Source organism: Gopherus evgoodei, chromosome 21 (genome assembly GCF_007399415.2).
Source record: "Gopherus evgoodei ecotype Sinaloan lineage chromosome 21, rGopEvg1_v1.p, whole genome shotgun sequence".
NCBI lineage: Eukaryota > Metazoa > Chordata > Testudines > Testudinidae > Gopherus > Gopherus evgoodei.
Genome location: NC_044342.1, coordinates 17,934,954 through 17,948,294, shown reverse-complemented (window position 1 = coordinate 17,948,294; position 13,341 = coordinate 17,934,954). Strand labels below are relative to the sequence as shown.

The 13,341-nt window shown below is 43.2% G+C and overlaps 1 protein-coding gene across 1 annotated transcript; it reads left to right on the top strand.

The window, feature by feature from the left end:
• The first annotated feature begins 9,022 nt into the window (after positions 1 to 9,022).
• On the top strand, positions 9,023 to 11,633 carry LOC115638312 (olfactory receptor 10C1-like). Its single transcript, XM_030539906.1, has 3 exons — positions 9,023 to 9,032; positions 10,419 to 11,317; positions 11,607 to 11,633. The coding sequence occupies exons 1-3, from the start codon at positions 9,023 to 9,025 to the stop codon at positions 11,631 to 11,633; spliced, it is 936 nt and encodes a 311-aa protein (XP_030395766.1).
• Positions 11,634 to 13,341: the final 1,708 nt, after the last annotated feature.

Genomic DNA, 13,341 nt, shown 5'->3' with positions numbered 1-13,341 from the left:
CACGAGTAGACCTATTGAAATCCATGGGACTGACAGTCATAAGGTACTGCCCCATGTAAGTAAGGAAGAATTGGGCCTTTAAATTCCCAGTGGTTGGAATGCTTCATAAAGGCCAGACTGTGACTCTTTCACTCATACTGGTAAATGGTTATTGTCACGAATAGCTCTATTGACTGATCATCTGTGTAACTATTCACTGATGTGACCAAGGAGTTTGTAAACTGGCTTTCAGTTAGCACCCAGAACTGGTCACTTGCATCCTAGTGGCAGATTTTACATGGACTTGAAACACAATCTGCATTCTATTCCCTGATCTGCTCAGCCCTGAACTGTTCTAATGGTTTTGATAACAGCACATGTGCCAAGCCTACCCATGGTGTAATCCCACTGCCTAAAATGGAGTTACTCCCGGATAAAATCTTCTCCCATAATGTTTACACAGAACTAGCTGTATTCCCCTTGATGCTCTTTGGAGTAATAGGTGTTTTGTCTTTCTTGAGAAAGAATTGCCTTGGCCCCAAAGACATTTCCACTGCTTGCTTCTGTGGGACCCCATGTGAACGTGTGTTGGGGTATTCCTCTTGTGAGAATTAAGTCATTCTTCTATTCTGCCACACGTCATGGGCCCAGATCCCCAACTGGTAAAAAACAACATAGCTCCACTGACTTGCATGAGGTGATGCTAATTTACTCCCACTGAGAATCTAGCCCAGAAAGTTTTGTTCCTCACATTGGCTGAATCCCCACAGGGTCTCATTTAGTTGCTATAATTTAACATCAAGTTTGTTTTAGCCTTACCCGCTACTGAGAACTCTGTATGTGACTCCTGTCTCTAGGCAGTTAGGGCAATAAGCCAAATTTATTCTGAGTATAACATTGTGGATTTAGTGCTGCTACACCAGTGGAGCCCACTGACTTTTAATGATCCCCTATGCAACCTGTGGAGTTGAAACTCTTTTTCATGATCATTGCAAAGACTTTTTAATAATGCCCAGTGGGACCCATTAGTCCTTTCATTGTTAGCTGATCAGCAGAGTTTAATTGTGAAGGAATAAATCAATACAAATTACAGATCAATAACATTATGACAGTAAAAGTCCATATGGGCACTAGATCAGATAGCTATCAAGGTGTTTAGAGTGATGGGCACCTCAGCTATGCATACAGGGAACAGCTCTGGATCATTTTTCCAATGTGATGATCCCAGTTACAATCTGACTGCAAAGCTAAAGTCATAGTCTCTGAGGCTGCCTGACTCTGGAGAAAACTAATTTGTTGTTTGAACAGAGCAGGGCAGCAGCGATGCAGAGTGAAGTTTGTACCATCTCTGTCGTGAGATGAATTGTTGGGTCTCAGACTAGTTCATACTGCAAATAAAATACATAAAACTGGGCTTGTTCAAGGGGCTTGAGGGAGTTTGATGTCCAGCCCTCACTGTTTTTTTAATTACTTTAGATGCATAATTCCCTTAGGCCACTTGGAAAATCCCACTCTAAAGTGACATCACAGTTAACACCAATTAAACCGCTGTGTGTGCAGGCTTAGCCGGAGAGCAGCTCCCTCCCGCCCTGGGACTCCGTCCACTGTATGGTCACCATAACCACTCAGTGACCATGTTTCAGCCATGGCTACTGTTTTTGTGCAGGAGGTGTATGTGTGTGCCGGTGCATTCTGGGAAAACCTGGGCAGGGGAGAGTGCCAGAGAACTTACAGACCAATCAGTTCATGGGACTAACCTCTATTAGATATCCTAGTATGGAGAGCTGGGGGAGAGAGGGAGGGAGATAAGAAACATTGGCATGGCACAGGGATGCTTTCTCCATTGCAGAAGATCAGTGTGATGGATCAGTTACAGGAGGAAAAGCACTGACCAGCCTGCACTTTGGGCAGCAGAGACACGTTAGCTGCCATTGGTCTGGCGACTAGCGAGTATGGGTATCTCACTTAGTGGGAGTCCACGCTGAGACATCCCAAAAGAGGCCTCTAGTGCTCAGGTCTTTCTATGGATCAGGACTTTGCAAGGTGGTTCCAGGAGGGCATCCAAAATCACTGGTCACATCTGAAAATTTCCACTGTGATTTTCCAAAGGGTAAAAACGGGCAAGAGCCTTGTTCCAACTGAACATGGGTGGGAATTTGGCTCCTAACTCTGTTAGGTTCTTTGAGAGTCCCTGGCTAACATGCAGGCACAAATCATGTTTAGAGTCTGCAAGGCCGCCAGCTCAGGTACCAGGCCATCAGCATGGCAAGGAGTGATCGTGTGGGCAGGGGCTTGTAGGGGGTCTGGCGAAACAAGAATAGAGGCACATTTAGGAAACATGCCCTAATGCCTATCCTGTCCTTTACTGCTGTAAAATAGGAGACACCTGGCAAGCAACTTTTCATCTGTGCTAAATTAGCTCATATACAGGCCATTTTAATAAGAATACCTGTTTTTACAGAATTTTCATTTCTGGATCTCAGACTACTTTACAAAGAAGCTAAGTATCCTCAGCCCTGTCCTACAGACAGAGAAACTTAGTCACAGTGAGGTGAAATTACTTGGCTATGGTCATCCAGGAGGTCAGTGACAGGGCAGAGAATAGAAGCCAGGTCTTCTGAGACCTAGCTCAGTGTCACAGCTACTAGCCCACATGACCTCTAGACAAACAGTGGCGAGAGGGAGCATGCGTCTTAATTTGATGTTCACACTTAATAGTTCTCATAAAACCATATTCATCTGTGGATCTCAGAGCACTCCAATTCACAAAAAGTATGAGTAAAATTTCAGAAGGTGTCTAAGTGGTTTAGGGACTTGAGTCCAATTTTCAAAAGTGACTTAGGCACTTAGGAGTCTGAGATTGTTAAAGGTATTTAGGCATCCAGATCATTTAGAAGCCCTTAGGTGCCAACTAGCCATGGATTTCAATAGCAGTTATGGGCCTTGGTGCATCTGAAAATCTGACTAGGCACCTATCTGCAATGTGAGGTGCCTAAATACTCTCAAAAACTGTCCCTAAGTCTCACTGAAAGTCAATGGGACTTAGAGTCCTGGGCCTGTGGGTCAGATTTTTAAAGAAAAATTGTAGACACCTAACTCCCATTGAAATCAATGCAAGTTAGGCAAGTATATATTTTAAAAAGCCTACCTTAAATCAGTTTTGAAATGATACATAGCTATCTAAGTCAACATAAGAGCTATTGTACAGGTCCATCTAGCCCAGTATTCTGTCTCTTTGCCTGCCTTTACCAGAGCTTCGGAGGAGTGTACAGACCAAGGCAATTATGGAGTGATTCACCCATCTTCCCTTCCTGGCTTCTGGCTGCCAGAGGTTTAGGGTTGCCCTCAGCATGGGGTTGTGTCCTGACCACCTTGGCTGATAGCCATTGATGGGCCGATCCTCCATGAACATATCGAGTGCTTTTCTGAACCCAGTTATACTTTTAGCCATCACAATATGCCATGACACCAAATTCCACAGGTTAATTGTGTGTTGTGCCAGGAAGGGTCAGATTTTTAAAGGTATTTAGGCACCTAACTCTCCTGACTTGCCTTTGAAAATTCCACTGAGATCCTGTCTGCTTCCTTCGTCACATAAATTTATTAAAAAATATGACCCTTACCCATGTCAACATCTCCATTTTACAGAAGGGGAAGTGATTTGGTGTAGGCCCCACAAAGAGTCAGTGGCAGTGAGGATTAGAACCAAGGCATCTTGACTGTCTGCCCAGTTCCTGGGCTGTTAAACAGAACTCTGTGTTACCCTCGATGCTGAAAGCAGGAAAACAAACTGTCTCATGTTTCCTTCCTATGTGAAAACAGTAGGAAGAAGGGCATGTTTAATTCTGTGGGTTGAATTCCCTTGGCTTTGTTGTATGCCCATACATGTCAGTATATTCATTTGAGTCTATCTATATAGGGTTCCGATCAGCAGGTTGAGAATCAAGAGATCCATGGCTTGAATCTTGACTCAGTTACCCCTGTGTAATTCACTTGGGCCAAATCCCCATCTGGTGTAAACCTGTATAGTTCCAATGAAGTCAATGGAGCTGTGCCCCTATACACATCAGCTGAGCAAAAGGTGAGTCCTGCTTGACACCATCATAAGCAAAAGAAGAATCACTCCCTGGTTTATCTCATCTTACTGGATGAGCTTGGGTCATCATGTCCCCTCTCTGTGCCTCAGTTTCTCCATTTATAAAACAAAGATATTTGTATCCAGCTTCTATATAGCACCTTTCATTCATAGATCTCAATGCACTTACAAATGCAGGTCAATATCATTATCCCTATTTCGCAGATGGGGAAACTGAGGCACGAGAGCTAGTGTCACTTGACCAATATTTCACATCATCTGATGCTCTGAGAAGATGGAGAACCCAGGTTTTCTGACTCCCAATTCACTGTCTGTTACAGGGTTTCATCAAATTTGAGGGAAACCTCTTATTTATATTGTGATCAGTCATGAATATTCACATCAGTGGTTTGCTTGGGACAACTAGCTTGAGTTAGGAATACACATATAATTCAAAATTTGCCCAGCAGTCCCCACATGGATTGTACTATTTTAACATAACATTTTTATAGTGTACCACTTCCTTGCAAAGGATCTTAAAGCCCTTCACCAAAGTGGATAACTGCTCTTTATAGGGGGAGGGTTAGCTCAGTGGTTTGAGCATTGGCCTGTTAAACTCAGGGTTATGAGTTCAATCCTTACAGGGGGGCCATTTGGGGAACAGCATAAAAAGCTGGGGATTGGTCCTGCTTTGAGCAGGGGGTTAGACTAGCTGAAGTCCCTTCTAACTTTAATATTCTTATCATCTTCTTACAGACAGGGGACATAAGACACAAAGAAGGGAAGTGATTTGCTTAAAGTTACTTGGTGAATGAGTCAGTAGAGCCAGGAATAAAACTGAACTCCCTTGACTTTCAACTCAGACACTAGCCATTGGAAAGCACTGCCTCCCAACATCAACACTATTGGTTAAATGGAACCTTGGTGGAAAACACACTCGCTCTGCATTCTGTTTTGTAAAATTGAAACCTAGCTTCCAACTCTGCCCCAAGTCTGCTTTATACATTTAGGCTACAATTTTCAAAGACACAGGAAGATAAACCAGAATCAGTGTGAATGGCTTCTATTTTAGATTAAGAATTAAAAAAAAAGGAAACAAGAAAAAAATGAAGAAAAGTCTCCAGGAGAGAGCACAATGTGTGTGAATCCCCTGTGACATGCTACATTTATTTTTCACACAAGAGACATCTATCCCAGCCAATAGACAAATATACTTCAGAGGAGCAGTGCACAGTCACAATACTTATTTAGTCATAATTCAACACAATTGCAAATGTGATAGATAGATGACTGTGTATGGGACGGATAGATAGTTGGCTGTGCATAGGATAGATAGATAGTTGGCCTTGTATGGGATGGATAAACAGATGGCTGTGTTTGGGATGGATGGATGGATAGATGGTTGTATATGGGATGGATGGATAGATAGATGGATGGCTGTGTATGGGATAGATAGATAGTTAGCTGTGTTTGGGATGGATAGATAGAAGGCCTTATTGGGGATGGATAAATAGATAGATTGCTGTGTCAGGGATGGATAGATAGATAGAGGCCATGTCAGGGATGGATAGTTAGGTGGAGGCCATGTATGGGATGGATGGATAGATAGCTGCGTAGGGGATGGATAGATAGATAGATAGATGGCTGTGTATGGGATGGATAGTTAGATAGATGACTGTGTAGGGGATGGATAGTTAGATGGATGACTCTGTGTGTGAGATAGATAGATAGATAGATGGCTGTGCATGGGATAGATAGAAAGTTAGCTGTGTTTGGGATGGATAGATAGAAGGCCTTATTGGAGATGGATAGATAGATTGCTGTGTCAGGGATGGATAGATAGATAGAGGCCATGTCAGGGATGGATAGTTAGATGGAGGCCATGTATGGGATGGATGGATAGATAGATAGATAGATGGCTGTGTTTGGGATGGATAGATAGATAGAGGCTGTGTATGGGATGGATAGTTAGATAGATGACTGTGTAGGGGATGGATAGATAGATAGAGGCTGTGTATGGGATGGATAGTTAGATGGATGGCTGTGCATGGGATGGATGGATAGATAGTTGGCTGTGTTTGGGATGGATAGATAGATACAGACTGTGCATGGGATGGCTGGATAGATGGCTGTGTATGGGATGGATGGATAGATGGCTGTGTTTAGGATGGATAGATAGAAAATCAAGAGTTCCTGACTACTAATACAGAAATTGCTGTACAGGACAGTAGTATTCTGTCAGCTTCAGCAAGCTTAATGAAAATCAGCTCCACTGACAACTCAGAGATGGCGATGCACTTTTCAAAGGATGTTAATGACCATTATCCCCATTTTTCAGATGGGAAAAGTGTCCCCAAACTATTTTTTTCAGCCCACATTGTTTGGGTTATGGCAGTGTATCACCCAAGAGCATCACTGTGACCAGGTCTTCCCATTGTTGTCCTTTCCCAGCTGACATACAGGGAGAATGGAACAGACATGACTTCTGCTCCGCACCATGTCTCTCACTTCCCCTTCCATTTGCTCCCAGGAGGTACGGGTGACTGGTGCTTTCACTCCCCCAGCTAGCAGAGCAAAGACCCAATTAGCCAGCATGCAGCCACGCATGCGGTGGGGAATTCTCACTGACACCTACTCCCTTGTGTGGCCATACATAGGCTGAGAAGAAAGCAGCTTTTGATGTCAAAAGAAAACATGCAGAGCAACTTTGGAGAGCCTTTGGGCTTGCTCTCCACCCCTCAGGTCACAAAAGAAACCTCAAATACCTCTCAACCCATCCAGCTTCTACAGGTTTGGGGACAACTAAGGTAGAACTCCTAGTTTCAGAGGGTGAGAAAGAGTTTTCTTTTTTTCTTGACAGCTTTTACAATCATATTAGAGCGGCTACATGGGAGACCTTAAAGAGGCGTGGCTGCATTGGTGCAGCGGTGCCACTTCAAGGTCTCTAGTGTAGACACGGCCTGAGATTGACATAATTTTGCGGTGTAAACATGGACCAAAATTCACAGACTGAACAGAGACATTAGATTTATGGCTTATTACAACAATCTGTAAACCACTAACTTTCTTTTTGTCCTGTGACTGCAGAGGTGTAAACAGGCCACTCCACCTTGAATGGTCCCTTAGGATATGTGCTAACTGCTTATGGGAAACAATCTATTCCATTCTGTATATAGCTGTGATACTTTAAGTACCATTCCCAGACCTGAAGCTCTGTGTGGCTCGAAAGCTAGTCTCTCTTCCCAGCAGAAGTTGGTCCGATAACACATGTGACCTTTGTAATATCCTGGGATCCACTTCTGCAATGCGGCTACAGACTGTAGTGGTCAGTCAGTACTACACCTATAGGGTCACAGATTTAGCTGGTGTACATGGCTGTGACCCCACAGATTCCAGTGTGGGTAGGCGGGTACACACCACTTGTTGTGTTGACTATTGACTTAAATGGAACAGTTTTGACTTACGCCAACTGGGGATCTGGCCCAACAAGCTTAGAGGAGTTATGCCAATTCACACCAGCAGGAGGATCTGGCACGTTGACTTCAATGGAGCCACACCGATTGATGCCAACTGAGAATCTGGCCTATGGACCCAAAAAAACAAACTAAATGCCAAACTGTGCTCTCTCTGAAATCTGTAACTGTTTTCTCCCTGAGTACATGAGGAGAAAGAATAGGGCTTAATAGCTATGATAGGTTTTCCTGTAACAGAGAGTCTAAGAAGCATCAAGGAGCAGGTCCCTAAAGCATTTGCTAAAGAAGCTGTTAAATGCTCCAGTGCCATCCCTGCCCAACTCCTTTGAGAAACAGAGAGAGGAGAGGCATGTGGGCTGAAAAGGTAGGTGAGGCATTTCTCGATGCGAGTAGAATTACGCTGAACCCCTTTAGATTATCCTGAAAGAGCTGAATCTAGGTGCTCTTCTGGTTAAATTCACATCATGCCTCAAACTGTAATATACCTGGCATAAAACATTGCAGGCCCTGCTTCTCATCTCACTCTGAGTGTGAAGACAGGAATTTAACCCCAGCACCGTTAATGTTATGAAACTTGCATATGAACGGCTCTATTCTGATCTCATTTACTTTGTGTTTAAATGGACATACCCGCATTGATCTCAGTGAAGTGGCTTCAGATTTAATTAAGTTTAACAGAAAGAATAACCATGTCCTAAGTGATTATAGTGTGACAAAGACCATCTGGTGTCTGTTAATATATTCATTACAGCCGAGTGCCAGTTCGGTTCCAAATAAGGTTGAGGACAAAGCAGCTTTATTTGTAAATGTCAGCTTTTTATAGTGATCAAAAATCTGCCTGTTTAGTCAGATTCATTTCAATTTCCTCGTGCCTTGTCTGGGGGCTTTCTAGTATTCATGGCCAAAACGTGGGGACGTGCGAGCAAAGGGTTTCTGGACACAGCTCTTCAAGTACAGCATTGTACAAAATCATCTCATTCTTTTAATATGAACATTCCTGGGGGTCAAACTATAGCTCTGACCATGCAAAATCAGCCACTCGGCTAGTGCATGTCACCCACTGCCCCTTTTGGGGTGCGATGCTGGAAAAACGTTTCTGAAGAACAGAGTTTAGATCTCCAAGACGGCATGTGCCCAAGGGATTGAAGTGCACATGTGAGCAAGCTCTGATGTCACATGAGTGTTTTCAGGGAGCTGGCTGTCACAGTGTCTGGATGATTTAAGGTGATACATGGTGATCATTGAAGCTGAGATTCAGCCCCCAGGTTGGGGGTTACAGCCCTGTGCTTGGTAGTTCCAAGAGGATCTGTCATGTGCACGCTGCCTGCATTTTGCAGGAGCTGCTTGTAGAAGCTTTTGCCTGATATCAAGATTTCTAGTCTAAGAACAATATTTTAAAGTGCCCTAGAATCCTTATGTTTGATTTTACTTCTGCAACATTGTCAAGGTGATTAAATAGAGGGAAGGAGAAAGACAGAGTCCTCGGTCCTGAACAATGGATCAGAGTGTGAAGAAAGGAAAGTAAGTCACAGGGTAAATGGGTCATTTCCTGGTTCTCTGAAGTTTAAGTTTAACCATTCTCCACATTCTGGAACGGTAAAATGGATTTACTGGGCAACTTTAACTCTGCATTAACAAAGTTTAAGGCATTTCTATATTAATCCATGCCTGGATTTTTAGCAGAGCCTAAAGGGGTTAAACACCCACCTTGAATTCAGTGTGGATCCAGCTTCATGTAGACTAAAAACAAACTAAAAAGGAATCTGTATAATTTAGATCAGTTTTGTTTAAGTGTACATCCAAGAGGGCCAATCATCCTTCATGTGTGTGATCTTGAGGTCACAGAGTGAGAAATGCTTTGGCTCTCATCTCCTATATTATAGTTTTACACTGGTGTAACCAGTGAAAGGGAAGGGGAAAAAAGATGGATAGGGAGGGGATTAGAACTGGAGGGGAGAGGAGAAGTGAGCTGTTAAAAAGGTTAGTAAGAGAGAGGCTAAAGGGTAGATTAAGAGGGGCAGAAACAGAATTAAATGCATTAAAGTGGAGGGAGGGAAGAGAAAGAAATCAGGATTAAGGGTCCTGAAGTCAGTGGAGTACTTTTGCTATAAATCCGGAATAAGTGTAAGGAGAATCAGGCCATTTCTGTAGCATACTGATTAAAAACGCTCTAACCATGTGTTTCCACAGTTTGTTGTTCAAACTGTTATGTAGTGGGAAGTTCAGTGAAACAGCTATACACTTTGCTGACAAATCTGAATAGTTACACTGCCTATATCACATGTGAGCTGAGAATTGTGTATGTTTCTGTTGTATCTACGTTGCAACATCACTGCTTTGAGAGACAGATTTTGATCTTAGTTATGTCAGTGTAAATTCATTGTGCTGGATTCAGCCTTCCACAGTTGCAACTTAATTCGTGCAAATTCTCTACTGAGACTGGTATAAAACAGATGCCCTTCCAATGCAGTCTTGGAGATACACAAGCCTAAGTTTGATGTAACTGAGACAACTGAGAACCATTGACTTAAGTGAAGTTGCCGTGGATTTACACTTGTTGTGAGAACAGAATCTGGCCAATATGATGTCAGCCCTGATAGATAGATAGATATTATGGAGACAGAGAGAGAGAGAGATGATAGATGTCTAGGGAGAAAGATAGAGAGATGAGTATGTATGAAGATAGAGATAAATAGATGTCTAGGGATATAGATATATGTCTAGAGAGAGAAAGAGGGAGATATATGTCTATGGAGATAGAAAGATGGCTAAGTATGAAGATAGTTATGCTTGACTTAAATGCTGCATCAAAATAATGAATACTTTTTTTTGGTTTGTTTTTTTTTGTATTTTTTTATTTCTCAAGATGAAATATCCTGAAGGGATCACAGAAAATCACACCTCAGTGACTGAGTTCATTATACTGGGCTTTTCTAACCTCCCACATATGGAGTGTCTTCTCTTTCTGTTGTTCATATGTATTTATTTCATCACAGTGCTGGGCAACATCCTCATCCTCATCCTTATAAATGTGGACCCAGCCCTTCACACTCCCATGTATCTCTTCCTCAGGAACTTGTCCTTCCTGGAGATCTGCTACACCTCTGTCACCCTGCCCAAGATGATGGCCAACCTCCTCTCGGAGGATAAAAGTATCTCCTTTGCTGGTTGTGCTGCACAGATGTATTTCTTTCTGTTATTTGGAGCGACAGAGTGCTGCCTGCTAGCCGTTATGGCTTATGACCGCTACAGCGCCATATGTAACCCACTGCGCTATGCGGACATCATGAACAAGACTGTGTGTGTCCGGTTGGCTGTTGGCTCATGGATCTGTGGCAGCCTCGTGGCCCTGGGCCACACCATGTTTATCTTCACACTCCCTTTCTGTGAGTCCAATGTGATCAACCACTTCTTCTGTGAGATCCAGCCGGTGCTGACGCTGGTCTGTGGAGATACCTACTGGAATGAGTTCCAAATCATTGTGGCAGCTGCCTTCATCATCATGGTGCCCTTCCTGCTGATCCTGGTGTCCTACATCCACATCATCGCCACGATCCTTAAAATGAGCTCTGCCAAAGGCAGACACAGAGCTTTCTCCACCTGCTCCTCGCACCTCACTGTAGTGGTACTGTTCTATGGGACAGCCATGTTCATCTACATACGCCCCAAATCCATTTATTCCCTGGATGTGGACAAGTTGCTCTCTCTGTTCTATTCGGTGGTGACTCCAATACTGAACCCCATTATCTACAGCCTCAGGAACAAGGAAGTTAAAGAAGCAATTCGAAGAATGGGAATCAAGATCTTTCCTCCAAAAACATAGGCAATTTTCTTCCAGTTGGACAGTACACCGAGTAATAGCTCCACTCTAAAGAGAAATCTCCTTTATTGGAATATACCCTCAGAGTCATCTTGAGTACAGTGGGAAATGTCCCCTAATGGGATGCTCAAAGGATAAATCCTTCATATTGAACTAGTTATATTTTGTATTTAATATTTCTATGATATTTTATGCAGATTTTGAACTTCAATTAAAAAAATCTGCAATTATTTGCCCTCATTTTTTGTTTGCATTTTTCTACCTATTAAAATGGAGCTTGTTGTAATTTTCAAAATTTTGATTTTCCCTGAATTTTTTTGAATTATGATAAAGTGTGAAAAGTGACAGTATTTTTTCCAAAATATTTTTCTTATTTGTTACAAATCTACAGAGTTCACAGAATTTTTGGAATTTTTAAATTCTCAATTAAATTTCAAATGCCATTAGAAAATTTCCAACTCCCCACGTCTATTCTTCTGTTGTTTGATGGGCTCTAAGGAATATCTCAGTTCTAGAGAGAAATATTTCCTACTGTAACATCATCCAAAGCAGTGGTTTTCAAACTTGGGCCGCCACTTGTTCAGGGAAAGACCCTGGCTGGCCAGTTTGTTCGATCGCGGCTCCCACTGGCCGTGGTTCACTGTTCCAGGCCAAAGGGAGCTGCAGCAAGGGCGGCCAGCACATCCCTTGGCCTGTGCCTCTTCCCGCAGCCCCCATTGGCTTGGAGCAGCAAACCAGGTCCATCTAGCCCAGCATCCTGTCTTCCAACAGTGGCCAATGTCAGGTGCCCCAGAGTAAATGAACAGATCAGGTAACTATCAAGTGATCCATCCCCTGTCACTTGCTTACACAAAATAGTAGGGGTGGGGAGGAGAAGCTCTCTCATAACTTTCAGTCCTGTGAATCAGGTACTCATCTGGGGTGCAGGATACCTCCAGTTTTAAGTCTCCACCTCCAGTTGAGGAATTTTAACAGCTCACCTCTCAGGTGAGTGGCCTCACCCCTGAACTGGGGGCCATCCTGATGTGGGGATCCCTCAAGCTCTCCTGATGAAGCTATTCCACAGTGGATTAAATTATTAATGAACCATTGGGCCACAGAGAGGGAGAGAAAGCATGATAATGACTCCAGAGCCTGGTGTTTACAGCATCCACTTGGGAGGTGGAGGATCCAGTCCTCCTGCTCCACTGACCTTTTAAAATTATTTATCCACAGTGGAATAGCTTTAACAGGAGAGCGGAAGAACAGACATAACCTTCCTCTTGGTATCTCCCATTGTCTAGTGTAGGTGGCTCCCCATCTCACATGCTGGCGTTTATGAATCCTGTTCTGAGGTGCCTGCCTTTCCCAATTCATTTCACCGGGAGCCAAACTCAGACTTCATGAATCCCAGGGATTTTCTAGGTGCGTAGAAGTTAGGCATTGCAATGCATGGCACCAGAACGCCTATGGTTTTTTTTTGTGAATTTAGCTCATAGGGCCAGCTTTTTAAAGTCATTTGGGTGCCCCTTGCGATATTCAGAAGAAAACTCATCGATTTCAGTGGGAGTTGGGCACCCAGATGCTTTTGAAAATTCCACTCTCTTAAAAAAAATCTGCCCCTTTCTTCATTGATCTAATTTTGTTTTCTTGGAGCCTTAATGTCTCTCCATTCATGCAGGATGGAGGAGCATGTTTTTCGAGGTGCTCAGTGCTCTTCGATGGGAAATTCTCTTCTGCTTGTAGCCATTTCACGGACACATTTAATAGAGGATTTACTGTTGTGGTTAAATCTAATTAATTAAGGGGTGCTGGATAGGATCCTTAAGTAGGATTAAGTCAGGAGTACAGGGCTGATGAGCATATATGAGTTTGTATTAGGCATATTAGCAAAGGCTGTAATGCAAGGCCTACAGGCTGAGGCCTGTAAGATTTCAATGTAGCCATACTAGACTTTAGGCCTCATGAGGGTGTACATAGGTAGGTGACTCGAGAATAACTCTATACCAGTAAAG

Bases quoted from the DNA above. Each gene is read 5' to 3' on its own strand.
- LOC115638312 (XM_030539906.1), top strand. The intron at 11,318-11,606 runs ATGGGAATCAAG...TTTGCATTTTTC, and splicing joins TTAAAGAAGCAATTCGAAGA to TACCTATTAAAATGGAGCTT.